Raw genomic sequence first — 18,711 nt, 5'->3', positions numbered from 1 at the left:
AAAATGGGATGCTGTGTAACCGAGACCTAGGCATCGCTGTCAACTTTTCCCCTTTCTTGCGACAGGGTGGATTTGATTTAAATCAAACTGATTTAAATCACGATTTAAATCACTAGTCAATAAGGCTTGATTTAAATCATAGTTTTCTACATAAAGACTAATTCTTGCTGGTATAACTTTAATATGCAAGTAGATGAAGATTTTTAGAATAACAACTTTTCATATTAAGTTTTTTTATCCCCAGTTTAATAGGTTAATCATTCATATTTGGACAACTTTTCTGTTGTACTTAGGAAGGAGAAAAATAATCATTACCTTAATAATAACAATTTAAATAGATTTATTAGATCCATTCCACTCCAAACAATCAGAAAAATATTGTTTCTATTCTATTCACTGAACTTCTTGAAACTTAGCACTGAAGGGGTTGGTTCTTTTATTCATAGGTTTGTAGAACAATAGGATTAAGGTCTTTTTCTCAACTCTGTTCATGTGATAACATTTTTGCTGTGAAGAAGAGGCATGCGATCTCAGTTTTGAGAACTGCAAAAGTAAACCAAGCACCTGTGATATCATCTTGTAGGCAGAGAAACTGCCCAATAATCTTACAAAAACCTCTGGAAGAGCATAAATGACATTGTGAATGGATTAATGGAATTTATTTACCCCCCCCAAAAAAAAAATTAAACATATACAGCCTTATTCTACATAATTAAAAAACTAATCTTTATTTCATGATTGAATAACCTTTGGATGGTAACATATTTTCCTCAAAAAGCATTTTATTTAAAAAAATCCGATTTAAATAAAAAAAATCCGGTTTTGTTTTTTTTTAAAAAAATCATTGATTATTATCCACCCTGTCTTGCGAGGAATCTTATTCGGAATAAGGGAATTTCCCTTTTTAAAAAAAGGAAAATGTTGACAGCTATGGACCTAGGAGCACAGGAAGTTGCCTTAGACCAAGTCAAGTCAGTGGTCCATCTAGCCGAGCGTTGTCTACACTGGCAGGCAGTGGCGGAACAGGTGCTCTGTCACTGAGCTCTGGCCCATCCCTGTGACAGGGAGTGGCTGCTTGGAAAGGGTTATGGGATAGTGACCTTATTTCTCATAAGCTGCGGTTCCTTCTTTGGCTTCAAGTACCAACCTGGCAGGTTCTCGTAGCTCTCCACCATCACTTCCCCCCGGCGCTTCTTCCTCAGCTCCTGCCTTATTGCTTTCACCTGGCGAAAATAAAGAGGAGCCGGTCAATTCATCAACAGGCAGGTGGCATTAACAAGGCTGGATGCGTCTTCAGCAGCAAGGCTCCCTGCACAAGGGGTGTACCGTATTTTTCGCTCCATAGGACACACTGGACCATAGGGCGCACCTCATTTTTAGAGGAAACAAGGAAAAAATCCCCTTCATGGATCACTGCCTTGTCGTGGCGAAGGGGCTTGAATTACTCAGGGAAGCTATGAGCTATGCCGTGCAGGGCCACCCAAGATGGACAGGTCATAGTGGAGAGTTTGGACCAAATGTGATCCACCTGGAGGAGGAACTGGCAACCCACTCCAGTATCCCTGCCAAGAAAACTCCATGGACAAAGACAACAGGCATATAAAAGATATGACGCTGGAAGATGAGCCCCTCAGGTCGGAAGGCGTCCAACATGCTACTGGGGAAGAGCGGAGGACAAGTACAAGTAGATCCAAAGCTGATGAAGCGGCTGGGCCAAAGCCGAAAGGACACTCAGTTGCGGATATGCCTGGAAGCGAAAGGAAAGTCCAATGCTGTAAAGAAAAGTATTGCATAGGAACCTGGAATGTAAGAACCATGAACCTTGGTAAGCTGGATGTGGTCAAAAATGAGATGGCAAGAATAAACATTGACATCCTAGGCATCAGTGAACTAAAATGGACGGGAATGGGCGAATTCAGTTCAGATGACTATCATATCTACTACTGCGGGCAGGAATCCCGTAAAAGAAATGGAGTGGCCCTCATAGTCAACAAAAGAGTGGCGAAAGCTGTACTGGGATGCAATTTCAAAAATGATAGATTGATCTCGATACGAATCCAAGGCAGTCCTTTTAACATCACAGTAATCCAAGTTTATGCACCAACTTCCAGTGCTGAAGAAACTGAAATTGACCAATTCTATGAAGACTTACAACACCTTATAGAAATGACACCAAAGAAGGATGTTCTTCTCATTATAGGGGATTGGAATGCTAAAGTAGGGAGTCAAGAGATAAAAGGAACAACTGGCAAGTTTGGCCTTGGAGTTCAAAATGAAGCAGGGCAAAGGCTAATAGAGTTCTGTCAGGAGAACAAGCTGGTCATCACAAACACTCTTTTCCAACAACACAAGAGACGACTCTACACATGGACATCACCAGATGGGCGACATCGAAATCAGATTGATTATATTCTCTGCAGCCAAAGATGGAGAAGCTCTATACACTCAGCAAAAACAAGACCTGGAGCTGACTGTGGCTCTGATCATCAGCTTCTTATAGCAAAATTCCAGCTTAAACTGAAGAAAGTAGGAAAAACCACTGGGCCAGTAAGATACAATCTAAATCAAATTCCTTATGAATACACAGTTGAAGTGAAAAACAGGTTTAAGGACTTAGATTTGGTGGATAGAGTGCCTGAAGAACTGTGGATGGAGGCTCGTAACATTATACAGGAGGCAGCAACGAAAACCATCCCAATGAAAAAGAAATGCAAGAAAGCAAAGTGGCTGTCCAATGAGGCCTTAAAAATAGCGGGGGAGAGAAGGCAAGCAAAATGCGAGGGAGATAGTGAAAGATACAGGAAATTGAATGCAGATTTCCAAAGAATAGCAAGGAGAGACAAGAGGGCCTTTTTAAACGAGCAATGCAAAGAAATAGAGGAAAATAACAGAATGGGAAAAACCAGAGATCTGTTCAAGAAAATTGGAGATATGAAAGGAACATTTCGTACAAAGATTACCACAATTAAGGACAAAAGTGGAAAGGACCTAACAGAAGCAGAAGACATCAAGAAGAGGTGGCAAGAATACACAGAGGAACTATACCAGAAAGATATAGATGTCTCATACACCCCAGGTAGTGTGGTTGCTGACCTTGAGCCAGACATCCTGGAGAGTGAAGTCAAATGGGCCTTAGAAAGCCTCGCTAACAACAAGGCCAGTGGAAGTGATGATATTCCAGCTGAACTATTTAAAATCCTAAAAGATGATGCTGTTAAGGTGCTACACTCAATATGCCAACAAGTTTGGAAAACTCAGCAGTGGCCAGAGGATTGGAGAAGATCAGTTTACATCCCAATCCCAAAGAAGGGCAGTGCCAAAGAATGCTCTAACTACCGCACAATTGCACTCATTTCACACGCTAGCAAGGTTATGCTTAAAATTCTACAAGGCAGGCTTAAGCAGTACGTGGACCGAGAACTCCCAGAAGTGCAAGCTGGATTTCGAAGGGGCAGAGGAACCAGAGACCAAATTGCAAACATGCGCTGGATTATGGAGAAAGCTAGAGAGTTCCAGAAAAACATCTACTTCTGCTTCATTGACTACGCAAAAGCATTTGACTGTGTGGACCACAGCAAACTATGGAAAGTTCTTAAAGAAATGGGAGTGCCTGATCACCTCATCCGTCTCCTGAGAAATCTGTATGTGGGACAAGAAGCTACAGTTAGAACTGGATATGGAATAACTGATTGGTTCAAAATTGGGAAAGGAGTACGACAAGGCTGTATATTGTCTCCCGGCTTATTTAACTTATATGCAGAATTCATCATGCGAAAGGCTGGGCTGGATGAATCCCAAACCGGAATTAAGATTGCCGGAAAAAATATCAACAACCTCAGATATGCTGATGATACAACCTTGATGGCAGAAAGTGAGGAGGAATTGAAGAACCTTTTAATGAGGGTAAAAGAGGAGAGCGCAAAATATGGTCTGAAGCTCAACATCAAAAAAACTAAGATCATGGCCACTGGTCCCATCACCTCCTGGCAAATAGAAGGGGAAGAAATGGAGGCAGTAAGAGATTTCACTTTCTTGGGTTCCATGATCACTGCAGATGGTGACAGCAGTCACGAAATTAGAAGACGCCTGCTTCTTGGGAGAAAAGCAATGACAAACCTAGACAGCATCTTAAAAAGCAAAGACATCACCTTGCCAACAAAGGTCCGTATAGTTAAAGCTATGGTTTTCCCAGTAGTAATGTACGGAAGTGAGAGCTGGACCATCAAGAAGGCTGATCGCCGAAGAATTGATGCTTTTGAATTATGGTGCTGGAGGAGACTCTTGAGAGTCCCATGGACTGCAAGAAGATCAAACCTATCCATTCTCAAGGAAATCGGCCCTGAGTGCTCACTAGAAGGACAGATCCTGAAGTTGAGGCTCCAGTACTTTGGCCACCTCATGAGAAGAGAAGACTCCCTGGAAAAGACCCTGATGTTGGGAAAGATGGAGGGCACAAGGAGAAGGGGACGACAAAGGATGAGATGGTTGGACAGTATTCTCGAAGCTACTAACATGAGTTTGGCCAAACTGCGGGAGGCAGTGAAGGATAGGCGTGCCTGGCGTGCTCTGGTCCATGGGGTCACGAAGAGTCGGACACGACTGAACGACTGAACAACAACAACAAAGGAAAAAATATTTTTCTGGTTTTCCTCCTCTAAAAGCCCTGGTTTTTTTTTGAGGATCAGCTAAAAGTTTTGCAGCTTTTTTGCAAAGGGAAAAGCCCTGGTTTTTTGAGGATCAGCTAAATGTTTTGCAGCTTTTTTGCAAAGGGAGAAGCCCTCGGTTTCTTTTGAGGATCAGCTAAAAGTTTTGCAGCTTTTTTTTTTTTTTTTGCAAAGGGGGAAAAGCAAAGAGGAAAAGCCCCATTTTTTATGGGGTTCAACTCAAATTTCTGAAAAATCTTAAGGAAAGGGAGCAGTTTCTGCTGTTTCCAGACAGATAATCTAATCAGCCAGTCACATGTCCTGGGGAAACAAACAACCTCCCTCTGCAGCACATTCAACAAAGGAGGGTGGGACTGAAAGGGAGCCGGGACTCTTATCTCTCTCCCGATCTCTTGCTGATCAGCTGCTGAGCGGGGTCCTTTCAACACCCCCTTTTCTCTTTGTAAAATAAAAAGCACAGTCTGCTTTTGGCCCCTGGGCAATTTAGCTCCAGGGACCACCATTCGCTCCATAAGACGCACAGGTATTTCCCCTTACTTTTTAGGAGGAAAGTGCGTCTTATGGAGCGAAAATACGGTTATGTTTTTTGCCATTACAGGTCCTGCTGCGTTTCTGCCTATCATATAGCTGTTGGAAGCATGTGAATCATGTCAAGAGAGTGGGGAGCTGGCAATGTTTGCTATACAGTGGTACCTCGGATTACATACGCTTCAGGTTACAGACTCCGCTAACCCAGAAATAAGGCTTCGGGTTCAGAACTTTGCTTCAGGATAAGAAGAGAAATCGTGCTCTGGCGTCGCAACGGCAGCGGGAGGCCCCATTAGCTAAAGTGGTGCTTCAGGTTAAGAACGGACCTCCGGAACGAATTAAGTACGTAACCAGAGGTGCCACTGTAGATTTATTGCTTCGAAGGAGTTCTAAACTGCTCGCACAGTATAAGTGTCAGAGCAGTGCACAGGGAAGCAAAAATAAACATACAACACAGAACATAATCACAGTTAAAATAACAGGACAACGCCCAAAAATGATCAGTGGGCATTAATTAAAAATGCCGTTGAGAATAGGCTTGGGCAAATAAAAAGATCTTAACAGGATCACTTGTAATTAGTCTCCATATCGATACACAAAGCCATTTGTCTGGGATAGTTATCCTCATCTTGCTGGCTACTGTTGGGTAGGATGGAACTTTCCTCTGACCTGCAATATTTTCCCAATTTATTTTGCATGTGGTTATTTTGCATGCTTGCAACATTTGGCTTTGGAGATCACTGGCTTTGCTCTTGCTGCATACAAACCTCCTGGCTTATAAAGCAAGCATTTGTTTTGTTTTTTAAATGTCTTGGTGACCAGGCAGTAAAGTTTCCATAAAATGGAGAACATTATACAACGCAGGTGGGAAAAGATTAACAATGGAATCCATGGAGGGAAGTCCAAGGAAGTTCAGAGAATCCTACATTTCTATGATTATGTTTTATGTATGAGTGTAAATCAGGCACCCCCAACCTTCAGATGTTTTGGACTACAATTCCCATCATCCCTGACCACTCGTCCTGTTAGCTAGGGATCATGGGAGTTGTAGGCCAAAACATCTGGAGGGCCGCAGTTTGGGGGTGCCTGGTGTAAATGTTAAATGTAAAACTGAATAAAAAATTGTAATAATAATAAATGTTGCTCCTCCTGTCACTGAGCAAACAAACAAATAAATAAATAATAATAATAATAATAATAATAATACCTTTATTGTCAATGTACAACCCGTGTACAAGGAAAATTAACTGAGCCTCCCTTCCTCCCCCGAACACTCAATTTCATTGCACTCTGTGTGCTTGTCACACAACAAAAGTCAGTTGTACAGTGGTACCCCGCAAGACGAATGCCTCGCACAACGGAAAACTCGCAAAACGAAAGGGTTTTGCGAGTTTTTAGTTGACTCGCGAGACGAATTCGTCTATGGCTCTTTTTCGCAAGACGAATTCGTCTGGCGAGGTAACAAGATGGCGGGCGCAATCCGACGCCGCCCCTCCCGACAGGCACCGGAGCCGCAGGGCACCCGGACTTTTCCCCCCATGTTGTTGTTGTTCAGTCGTTCAGTCGTGTCCGAATCTTCGTGACCCCATGGACCAGAGCACGCCAGGCACGCCTATCCTTCACTGCCTCTCGCAGTTTGGCCAAACTCATGCCTGTCGCTTCGAGAACACTGTGCAACCATCTCATCCTCTGTCGTCCCCTTCTCCTTGTGCCCTCCATCTTTCCCAACATCAGGAACGCATAGGAACGCATTTCCCCCATAGGAACGCATTAATTAAATTTTAATGCGTTCCTATGGGAAACCGTGCCTCGCAAGACGAAATTTCCGCAAGACGAAAAGTCTTGCGGAACAAATTAATTTCGTCTTGCGAAGCACCACTGTACTATATTATTTTCCGTTCAGCAGCCTAGTAACAGTCCACGGATAGAAACTGTTTTTTCACCTGTTGGTACGACTGATTACGCATGACGTACCTGGATCCCATAAGAGACCACACATATCCTCTTCAAGTCCTGCTGTCCCCATTCATCCGGCCACCTCTGGGCCATCTCTTCCACCTTCTCCACGACCTGCCCGATCTCCGAGGCGTTGCGCCAGGAGCTGATGGCGGCATCCCACTCGGCGGAACCGGCAACGTGGCAGAACATGAGTGGGTGGAACTCGGGGTGCGGGGGGATGTTCCCCATAGCGCGGATGGCGTCCCCTTTCCCAACGTAGAAGTGCCTGGAGACGAAGTCGATGATGCTCGCCGTGGAGCGGTAGTTCTCGCTGAAGATTATCCTGCTCTTCAAGGCCACCTCGTGCTTCTCCTTCTGGTAGTACTGGAAGAGGCGGGTCAGGAGCGTGTGGTCAGCCGACTGCTCCACCGCCTGCAAGGAGAACAGCTTGGGGGTCGTCTGCATATGGTCCCCGGCGAGAATGATGCGGGTCTCGAACGTGGCCAGGGAGAGAGGGACCAGGGCCTCGCACTCCAGCATCTGGGCAGCCTCGTCTATCAGGATGTGGCTGAAATAGCCAGGGGGCAGCCCAAGTTCCCGGGAATACTGTGAGGTGGTGATGATGATCCTGTGCCGACCCAGCTCTTCCTTCGTGGGGAGGCGGAAGGAGTCTCGGTTCTGGGAGAAGCAGCAGTAGAGCTTTGTGGTGGGGTCTGTTGTATTGATATTACGCTTGGTGTTAATGACCCTTAATGGGATGGCCTCGGGGCGCCCAGATGTCACGTAATCGTGGAAATACTCACGGATGTACATATCAGCGGCACTGGAAAAAAAGATGGGTTTACTGCAGTGATTTAAAAACATAGACCTTGTAGCAAATCAGACCATTGGTCCGTGCAGTTCCATATTGTCTACACGGACTGGCAGGATTTCGAGCAGGAGTCTCTCCCCACGGAGATGCCAGCAGGGATTGAACCTGGGACCTTTTGCTTCCAAGGCGGACACTCTGCCGCTCAGCTACCACTGAGCAAGAGCTTGCTGAGCACAAGAGCGACTCACCTGTCAGGGGCTGAACTCAGGAGGAATGGTGGGGACCGCACCGCCCCCTTCTCCTGAACCTTCCCAAGAACAGGAGGACAGTATAGATTTAGAACAGAGGTTTGCAGAAGGCTGCGGAAGCTGGGAAATATGGGAGAGGAACAGCAAGAAGAAGCACCACCAGGGGAGAGATAGCTCACAGACTAAGTGTCCTTGGAAAGCATTCCTGATTCCCTCCTCCCAAGACTAGGTGGGCATTGAGGGTATAAGAACAGAGAGCTCAGAGGCAGAAAGCTCAGATTAACCAACACAGGAGTGACATCGAATAGGGGAGATGTAGGGGGGTTGGGACATTACATGGAGCAATGCCATTATTAAGGAAGCCTGAATTCCTTCATTGTTCTCTGTGAATTATTATTTATTTTTTCCCTAGGTTTTTTTAATGTTACATGCAAGAGGTACAGAAAACATGTTTACAAAGCCACACCACACTGTATGAAAGTTGTGTATAAAAACTACTTAACGGTGAGCAAAAAGCAAGTTAAGATGTCAGGTTTGTGAAACATTAGTGCGAGGTTTTGGTGGGAGTGTAGAAGTTGTGCACAACACACAAAAAATCCCTTATGAAACTACAGAAACAATTGGGTCTTTTGGCTGTTGGTTTATATAGTTCTCTGTGAATTATTGAATGAATTGCTTGGTAAGAGCTTTTATCGTTCCTCCGATTCTGGGCTGCCACCATGGGAGGGATCTGATTCCCCGAAGCCTAACATCAACCTTGTTAGAGATTTCAGAGTTGCCTACGTGCAGAAATGCAGCTGTCTATCTCCAAGCAATTAGCTAGTTGGCAGAAAGCCCAGATCTGCTCTCTCTCAGACCCTTAGCAACGACCTGTGATTGGTCAATGAGTTCCTAAAGACTGAGCTCTGTGTGAGAGTTTGTGGTTAGTGGTTAGTGTGGTTAATGTGTAGAGAGACAGAGAGGAAAAGATTTTATGTTTTGTTTCTTTTAGTTTGTAAAGTCTGTAAATAGTAACTTATGGATACTAGTTGCTTCAATCAATAAATATTGTATATAGTTATCCAGTGAGTTGCTGAGTTCCTGTGTTGAGCTGTCCAGTCAATTAGACAACAGCCAGAAGCTTCCAGAAAAGTCTGCGTCTAACTCTGCGGTGTCCAGGAATACGTTATACTCCTGACCACTAAATCTGGTTTCCAGCCCCTGGCATTCAGAAGCAAAGCCCTCTCCTCTCCAAGGACCCAACTTACCTGTTGGTGTGGGTGCAGATCAGGACACGGGTCTTTGGCTGCTTGATGATCTCAAAGGTGGCCATGGCCAATGTGTAGGTCTTCCCGGTCCCAAACGGCCCGTAGATCAAGAGAGGAGGCACTTGCCTGACCCCAGCCGCCTGCCCGGTGATGAAGGAGATGGCTTGGCTCTGCTTCTTGTTGGCCCTCTGCGGGAGAACCTGCCCGAGGGGTCGTGGGATGGAGCATGCAGCGACGTCGGGGAAGACGAGCTTCTCATCATGCAGTTGGTCCACGGCCCAGTGCCACTGCCGGAACTGGATCTGGTCAATCTGGAACTGGACCTCCACCTTGAGGGACATCTCTGCTCGGAGACCCAGCTCGACGCAGCAGCGCTTGGGCAGGAGAAGCCAGATGCTCTTCTCGGCCTTTGTCTCAAGGGAGACCTCAAAGACACGGTTGTTGACCGGAGGGTCCGGAGCCAGGAAGGCAGTTCTGACCAAGCGGTAGAGCAGGTAGCCTTCGTTGGAGTCCGGGGTCAGGGAGTAAGGGGTGGGGAGGTGGGCAAATAGCTCTCCTTCGGGTGCACACTTCATCCCCATGAAAAGGGTCTCCATCATCTGTTGAATGGAGATGGTCACTTGGAAGTTGAGCCTGTATATATGAACAAGGGGGAAATCGAAGAGGAGGGAAAGGGATTATTAGGAAGAAGAGGAGGAGGCAAGATGGGCAGAGAAATGTGCATGAATTTAAAATCCTGAAAGATCAATGGAAAACGCAAACAAACAAACAAACAAACAAACAAACAAACAAACAAACGGGTTCCTATTTGACTGAATTACCCCAGCCACTCTGGGTGGCTTCCAACAAATTCAAACACAGTAAAACACAGGCGCAATTTTCGGCGTCTGGGCATGTGCAGAAGCGATTTCCGGCATCGCGCTGCACCGGCTCGGCCCACGGAGGATCTCTGTGGGATTGATCCGGCCCATGCCCGGTAAGCCTTGCCGACCCCTGGGCCAGAACCTTACTTTTAAAAAACGACAACACTCATGGTTTATAGAACACTCGATAGTACATCAGGGATGTCCAACAGGTAGGCGCAATCGACAGGTCGACCCCAGGTCGCCAGAAGTCGATCGCAGGCTCATTTTTGTCCGCAGGTGAAAAGGAGAATTTGGCCCTCGCCCCTCCCTCTCCCCTTTATTTGAAGAGCGAAAGATGGAGTCTCCGCTGGCAGGATGACTTGTTATTTTTGCCCCCCTAAAAAAACAGCTCAGCAATTTTGACCTGCACCCCCCAAAAAAGGTTGACAATCTCTACCTCCCTCACCCAAAAAAAAGCTCAACAACCTTGACTAGCCCCCACCCTGCCACTTTTTTATTCCGTGAGTAGATCACAGTCTCTAGGGAGTTGGACGCCCCTGGATTACATTATCTTCTAGAGACAACCTGTATTATTATCCCCATAATGCAGAAGGGAAAGCTGAGGCTAAAAAGCAAGCCGCATGCCTCAGGCCACCTTGGCCTCACTCACTTGGCGATCAGCGCTTCCTGCGCCTCTTCCTCCCTGAACAGGAAGTTGTGCATCTGCTCGCGGTAGTTCAGGCGGGCGATGGGCTTGCCCTGGGCGCCGCGCTGGAAGTCCAGGGAGAGCGACGGGGCCTTGTACTTGGCCAGCAGCTCCAGCTCCTGCCCGGTGCGCTCCACGCTGGGCACCACCACCCGGTTGCCGCTGTGCCAACGCTCGAAGTCCACGAAGCGGCTGCTCTGCCCCGCGGAAGACAGGTCCACTTGCCAGGGGGCCTCCTTCTGCCCCACCCGGGCCTGCAGCTTCCGGAGCAGGACCGGGCGCTCACCAAAGTCGAACACCAGCCACTGCTCGTAGACGCCAAAGGTCTGGCACTCCAGGCACACCTCCACCTCCGTCGCCGGCGGAGACTCCCGTACGGCCTTGAATCTTTCTCCCGAGGCGTAGGTGAGACCTCGCTTGAGCCCGCTCCCTACCAGGTAGAAGGCAGCGCCCGGAACGCGCTTCAGCAGGGCCACATGCACCAGCGGCTTCTGAAATTGGAAGGCGGCCATGTTATCTCAGGTCACGTATCGCATAATCGACTTGGAATGGTAACCCTGAGGGTCATCTAGCCCAACCCCCTTCAATGCAGAAACACAGCATGGAAGGGATCCTTCCGTGAGCGAAAGCATCTCTGCTTGCCCAACAGAAACATCTCACCTTGCTGGAATCCTTGCACTGACTGCCAACCACAGAGTGGGGGGTTTAATAATAATCATCATCATAATCATCATAATAATTCTATTTATACCGCAGCCACTCTGGGTGGCTTCCAGCAAAAATATTAAGATACAAAAATTCATCAAATATTAAAAGCTTCCCAATACAGGGCTGCCTTCAGATGTCTTCTAAAAGTCAGATAGTTGTTTATTTCCTTGACATCTGGTGGGAGGGTGTTCCACGGGGCGGGTGCCACCACTGAGAAGGCCCTCTGCCTGGTTCCCTGTAACTTGGCTTCTCGCAGGGAAGGAACCGCCAGAAGGCCCTCGGAGCTGGACCTCAGTGTCTGGGCTGAACAATGCGAGAGGAGACACTCCTTCAGGTATACAGGACCGAGGCCATTTAGGGCTTTCAAGGTCAGCACCAACACTTTGAATTGTGCTCGGAAACATACTGGGAGCCAATGTAAGTCTTTCAGGACCGGTGTTATGTGGTCTCGGCGGTCACCAGTCCCAGTCACCAGTCTAGCTGCCACATACTGGATTAGTTTCCAGGTCACCTTCAAAGGTAGCCCCACGTAGAGCGCATTGCAGTAGTCCAAGCGGGAGATAACCAGAACATGAACCGCTGTGGCACTGACTCCCACCTGCAGAATGGGGCGGTTTAATCCAGCCCCGTCTTCCTAAAGTAAAGATACGAGACCCCCTCCTTCAACATCTCTAGGATTTATTTTGGCTTCTCAAGCTTACCTTGGAATGAACAGTGAAAACCCATCGGTAGCGCATCTTCTTGTCCTCCGACTGCACACGCAGAGGTTGCGGACAAGTGACCTTCACGCCGTCGACATCTTCAGAAATCTGGTGAAAGAGGCAACCAGATGAGCCAAGCGGCCAGTAACCAATGGCCTGGGCAGGGGAGATGGGACCCTTCCCCCTTTTCGTCAGCGTTCAGAAAAAAGATCCCTCTGGTACTACTTACAGAAATTTATTAAAACAAAGAGGGAGAAGAGTATGAATTAAAAGTATTTAAGGAATTATCAGGGAAATAAACAACATGGTTACAATATCATCATTTGAATGAGGAATTTAAGAAAGATAGGATATGAGGGTTTGGGGAACAAATATCTCGACTGGAGAGAGAACTGTTGAAATGTAATGTAATAGTGCTGTCTAAAATGTATAAAATATTATTGGAATGGGGGACAAAGGATGAGCAAGGAAAATCCTCAGTAATACATTGGGCAATAGATATTGGTCATAATACAGACAGGGAAGCATGGGAGCGATTGTGGGATACGGATATAAAATTTACAGCATGTTATGGTCTAAGAGAAAATGATATGAAAATGATATATCGTTGGTATCTAACACCAAGTAAACTGGCAAAAAATATTACAGGTATGTAGCTTTGTTGGTCTGCCATAGTCTAAACAAAATGAAAAAAATCCTTTTATCATATGTGGTGGTCTTGTAGGGTTAAAGCTTATTGGGAAATGATATATAATGAATTGAAAAGGATGTTTAAAATAACCTTTGTAAAAAAAAAAAACAACAACAACAACAACCCAGAAGCTTTCCTTTTAGGAATTATAGGGACAGAACTACCTAAATTGTATAGAATGTTTTTCATTGACTCCAGCGACAAAAATGCTACTTGCCCCAAAGTGGGGAAATGCAGAAGTCCCAACAAAGGAAGAATGGATACAAAAACTTATGGAATATGCAGAAATGGCGAAACTTACTGGAAAAATAAGAAATCAAGATAACAAGCTTTTTTTATAAAAGAATGGAAAGGGTTTGTAAAGTATTTACAGATAAAATTGCAAAACAGGTAAAAACATTGGTAGGAATAATCGTAGTAACATTGAAGTTTCATAAGTGTATATATTTAAAGTAGATAAATAAATGAGAAAATTAAATGAATTTGGATATTCAAAAGATATTAAAAAATAAATTTAAGGAACTTCCGAAAGAGGGGGAAGGGAGTCAAGTTTTGAAAAGTTAAAACGTTAAAATGATTGTAAAATTAATGAAAAGTATAAACCTGTAAAGTATAAATATTTTTTTTAAAAAAAAAATCCCTCTGAAATTTTGAATGTGTTTTATCTGTTGGAACAAAATAAAATAAAAAATTCCTTCCAGTAGCACCTTAGAGACCAACTAAGTTTGTTCTTGGTATGAGCTTTCGTGTGCATGCACACTTCTTCAGATACACTGAAACAGAAGTCACCAGACCCTCATATATAGTGAGAGAGTAGGGAGGGGTATTACTCAGAAGGGTGGTGGGAATGGGGGATTGGCTGATGGGTGGAAAACCTGTTAACGACTGCAATTGGTTTTACAGGAAAAAGCAAGGGGTGAGATGGCTGTCGTGTATAATGAGATAAGAATCCAATGTCTTTGTTCAGACCAGGTCTCTCCATGGTTTTAAGTTTTGTGATTAGTTGCAATTCAGCCACTTCTCTTTCCAGTCTATTTCTGAAATTCCTTTGTATTAAGACAAAGGATTCGAACCGCCGACCTTCTGATTGGCAAGCCCTAGGCTCTGTGATTTAACCCACAGTGCCACCTGCATCCCTTAAATATATATATAGCTCAATGAAATAAAAATTACCCGGCCCACCCACCACCAACCCCAGCCTCCTGCGCCTCCCTTCTTGCCCAGCCGCTTACGATTAAGACTTCGTTGTGGCTTTCCTGGTATTCAGCAAGAAGCCGGTCTTGATAAGAAAGGAGGCCATACTGCTTGGCGGTCCGCTTGTTCTTCTCAAAGACCTTTGTCCGCTGGATCCACTCTTCCAGCTCCTGGGCAGAATGGGCGTAGATGCAGTCCTCCCCGTATTCACAGACATCAACTCTGCAGGGAGACACCAACCCAGAGGCAGCCGTTGACTTATATGGGATAAAGGAACCAAGGCAGGCGCTTTTGGCACAGCCACGCCCCTTCAATTTGCATAGCCACGCCCAGGGGAGCCGAAGAATCATAGGTGGCCGGGTCACCTTTTGAGTGATGCAAAGGTGGAATGGGAACTGATCTGCAAAGTGTTCTGGGTAATCTGAGTTAAACCCATCGCTCAGCCCAGACACTGAGGTCCAGCTCCGAGGGCCTTCTGGCATTTCCCTCCCTGCGAGGTTACAGGGAACCAGGCAGAGGACCTTCTCAGTGGTGGCACCCTCCCTGTGGAACACCCTCCCACAAGATGTCAAGGAAATAAATAACTACCTGACTTTTAGAAGACATCTGAAGGCAGCCCTGTTTAGGGAAGTTTTTGAAGTTTGAAGTTTTATTCTGTTTTTAGTTTTCTGTTGGGAGCTGCTCAGAGTGGCAGGGGAAACCCAAAGTCACTCCCCCAAAGCCACTTTGAACAAGAAAGCCATCACCTGCCATCGGAAGGACAAGGAGGGAGGCAATCTGGTTTCTCAGGGTAGGAGGAGTTCCAAAGTTTGGGAGAAGGCCCTTCCTCCGTCTCCACCAAACATGCCTGTGATGGTGGAGGGACTGAGAGAATGCCCCCCGCCCCTTTAACATGTCAGGGCCTGGGAAGCTTGGACCTAAGTCTTTTGGGGCTTTATAGGTCCTAACCAGCATTTTGAATAGTGCCTGGAAACAGACCAACAGCCAGTTGAGTAGTTGCAAAAAGAGTTTCGCCTGCTCCCTATATCCAGCCCCGGCCAACAATCCGGCTGCAGCTCCCTGAGGCAGCTCCAGTCTCTGAACATTTTGGAAAGGCAGCCCTATTTGGAGCATATTGCAATCATCCGATCGTGATGTAACTTTTAACTGTGCAAATGCACTCCTGGATGCCAGAGAGACCCGGCCGGGCCCAGGAAAGAATAACTGCAGCCCTTACCTTTTGCAAAGGGTGAAGGCCGTCAGGCCGTAGGGAGGGGCACGGTGAGCCCACTCGGTCACGGGGTCCGTGGCAATCAGCTGCGTGTGCTCCACAGAGGAGCAGTGGTTCTCAAAGCACTCCTGGGAGTTGCAAGTCACCAGGCAGACCCTGCAGTAGAACTGCACGCTGGGCTGCGAGACCTCCTCGGCCGGCTTGCTCTCCGCCCCCGGCGGGTGGAGGAGGTCTCTGCGCATCAAGCCACGGTTCGCCTCCGCCTCCCAGATGGCCTGCTCCACGTCGCTGTGGGAGTAGTTGCACCGGTGAACAGTGTGCCGGCAAGGCTTGCCGGCGGAGACATATCTGCAGTAGCTGAACTTCTTAATGCCTCCCGGGCAAGGGCGGACTTCCGTGTACTGCTCCTTCTTCTTGCCGTCAGAGATCACGTGGACTAAAAGGGAGCCCCAGTGCCCCTGGCAAGCTGGCACCGAGTCCTTAACAGAGATCCTCTGTGGGATCTGGTAAAAGCAGACCCTGCAGATCTCCTGGAAACGGCCCCCGAACTCGCTCCGGATTTCCTCCGAGATGCTGAGAGCCGGAGGTTTGGAGAGGCCGTTGGCGGAGCTGCCGACCTGTGCCTGCTGCACCAGCCTCTTCAGGGCACGCCTTTCCATGTTGTTGGCGCGCTCGAACGTCCACACTATCACCTCCTCCCAGCTCCAAGCGAAGGTGCAGCGGTTGCGGTGCTTGGTGCAACCCAAGCCGGCGATGTAATACCTGCAGACGTCGTAGTGTGTCGGGTTCGGGAAGCTCGGCCTCCTGTCTACCTTTCGCCACAGCTTCCCCCGTTTGCCTCTGCGCCTGCCCAGGAGAATCTCCATCATGCAGCGGTGCGCCACCTCCTTCAACCTGTAGGTGCTCTCGTTCTCCTGCTGGGCACATTTTGAGCAGGCCAGGTGCAGAGCCAGTTTCTGCTGGAGACCGTCCAGCGGTGTCGCAACCGCCCCGTTCAAAAGGGGCATCTTTTGAAAGGGTCCTAATCAGTTCCGTGAGATGTCGATCCGGGCAGCTACGGATGCCCAGCAAAGGGTAGCTCCCGTTGCAGCTCTCAAAACTCCTAAGAATTAACAAGAGGAGGAGAATTAAGGAAATCTGCCTTGCAACAGGTCAACCCTTCTTTTTAATAAGCAAATAGTGTTTTATTCAGAACTAAGTCCACAGTTTTAAGAAGCCCTAAACAGCCTCAGTAACAGCCCTAAACATCCCCAGTAGTAATGTACGGAAGTGAGAGCTGGACCATAAAGAAGGCTGATCGCCGAAGAATTGATGCTTTTGAATTATGGTGCTGGAGGAGACTCTTGAGAGTCCCATGGACTGCAACAAGATCAAACCTATCCATTCTCAAAGAAATCAGCCCTGAGTGCTCACTAGAAGGACAGATCCTGAAGTAGAGGCTCCAGTACTTTGGCCACCTCATGAGAAGAGAAGACTCCCTGGAAAAGACCCTGGTGTTGGGAAAGATGGAGGGCACAAGGAGAAGGGGACGACAGAGGATGAGATGCTTGGACAGTGTTCTCGAAGCTACTAACATGAGTTTGGCCAAACTGCGAGAGGCAGTGAAGGATAGGCATGCCTGGCATGCTCTGGTCCATGGTGTAATGAAGAGTTGGACACGACTGAACGACTGAACAACAACAACAACAAAACAGCCTCAGGAATAGAGCACCTCCACCCCCCCATCATTCAGCCCAGACACTGAGGTCCAGCTCGAGGGCCTTTTGGCAATTCCTTCACTGGGGAAGTGAAGCTACAGGGAATGAGGCAAAGGGCCTTCTCAGTAGTGTCAGATGTCAAGGAAATAAACAGTCAGATGGGTGGGGTATAAGTATGTTGTTGTTGTTGTTCATAGAATCATAGGACTGCAGAGTTGGAAGGGACCCCTGGAGGTCATCCAGTCCAACCCCCTGCAATGCAGGAATCTCAACAAAAGCATCCATGACAGATGGCCATCCACCCTCTGCTTAAAAGCCTCCAAGGAGAGCCCACCACCTCTCAAGGAAGTCCATTCTACTGTCAAACAGCTCTTACGGTCATAAGAGTTCTTCCTGATGTTTAGTCAGAATCTCTTTTGTTGCTACTTGAAGCCCTTGGTTCGAATCCTACCCTCCAGAGGAGGAGAAAGGAGGAAAACAGGCCACTGTGAGAACAGAAGGCCAGACAAGATGGCCTCTTTGGCCTAATCCTGAAGTCAGGCCCTTAAGCCCTTATTTGTTTCCCTTCTGTTTTGCAAGCAACTTTGATTTCCCTAGATAGCAAAGCAGGGTAGCAGTTCTTTGAAATGTTTTAATGGAAGTACTGAGAATGGCCAGCAGTGGATTGGAGGAGTAGAATTGGCTTTAACAAACCTTGTTTGTGGACTACAAATGCACCCAGAGGAAACTATGCAATGGCACCTTTAAGGAGTGGGCAGCACACAAAACGACGCAGTATCTACTCTCTCTCTCTCTCTCTCTCTCTCTCTCTCTCTCTCTCTCTCTCGTCTTGCCAAGTACAATATCGGGATCATTGCTGTGACCGAAAATCCTCTCCTAAACCTTCCTTGCCCCCACACCTGGCTGACTTCCACGGGCTTCTCAGAATCCTGCTCCACCAGGCATTGGTTTCTCCGCCAACTGCGTTACACCAGCTCATGAGAGCCACGTCCTCCTTGCAGCAAAACAGGAACCTAGCTCTCCTAGCTCTCTTCCTCCCTATACATCACCCTACGCCAGCAATGCTGATTTGCTCCATTATGCTAACAGTGTTAGAAGCTCAGATATAAAAGCCAGGTGCCAATTGGCTCCTTAAACCAAGGCTACAGTCGCCAAAACGGAATGTCTAGTGGCCATTTTGGAGCACGATGGCTCTAAAAGCCTTATTTTTCAAAGGATGGAGTGGCTGTGAATGATTATCAGCTAAACATCTGGCTAGTTCAGATGATAACCGTGAGCTGCCTTAAGAGCCAAACTGCAGGAGGCAGTGGAGGATAGGGGTGCCTAGCGTACTCTGGTCCATGGGGTCACGAAGAGTCGGACACGACTGAACAACTGAACAACAACAACCTTAAGAACTTTGAGAACTCAAAAGAAGAACAGTCATTTGATCCAGGGATAGTCCACATGTATATCGGCCTATTCCGACCTCTTTTCCTTAATGGTGCCTGCTCCTACTCAGGCTGAACGGAAAAGGCATTTTG

At 47.1% G+C, this 18,711-nt stretch overlaps 1 protein-coding gene across 1 annotated transcript in view; it reads right to left on the bottom strand.

Moving 5' to 3' along the window:
* Window positions 1–16,509, bottom strand: part of HELZ2 (helicase with zinc finger 2) — a 36,337-nt gene extending 19,828 nt beyond the window's left edge. Inside the window, exons 1-7 of the mRNA XM_033153806.1 lie at window positions 15,498–16,509; window positions 14,320–14,503; window positions 12,397–12,504; window positions 10,952–11,478; window positions 9,437–10,069; window positions 7,167–7,953; window positions 1,148–1,223 (exon numbers count right to left, since the gene is read on the bottom strand). Coding sequence (XP_033009697.1) covers window positions 1,148–1,223; window positions 7,167–7,953; window positions 9,437–10,069; window positions 10,952–11,478; window positions 12,397–12,504; window positions 14,320–14,503; window positions 15,498–16,498 — 3,316 coding nt within the window. The 5' untranslated portion in view covers window positions 16,499–16,509. The remainder of the gene's footprint in view (window positions 1–1,147; window positions 1,224–7,166; window positions 7,954–9,436; window positions 10,070–10,951; window positions 11,479–12,396; window positions 12,505–14,319; window positions 14,504–15,497) is intronic.
* Between the last annotated feature and the right edge of the window lie 2,202 nt (window positions 16,510–18,711).

This window comes from Lacerta agilis, chromosome 6, assembly GCF_009819535.1.
Source record: "Lacerta agilis isolate rLacAgi1 chromosome 6, rLacAgi1.pri, whole genome shotgun sequence".
Lineage (NCBI taxonomy): Eukaryota > Metazoa > Chordata > Lepidosauria > Squamata > Lacertidae > Lacerta > Lacerta agilis.
The sequence above is the reverse complement of the archived record's forward strand: the minus strand, read 5'-3'. Positions and strand labels throughout refer to the sequence as shown.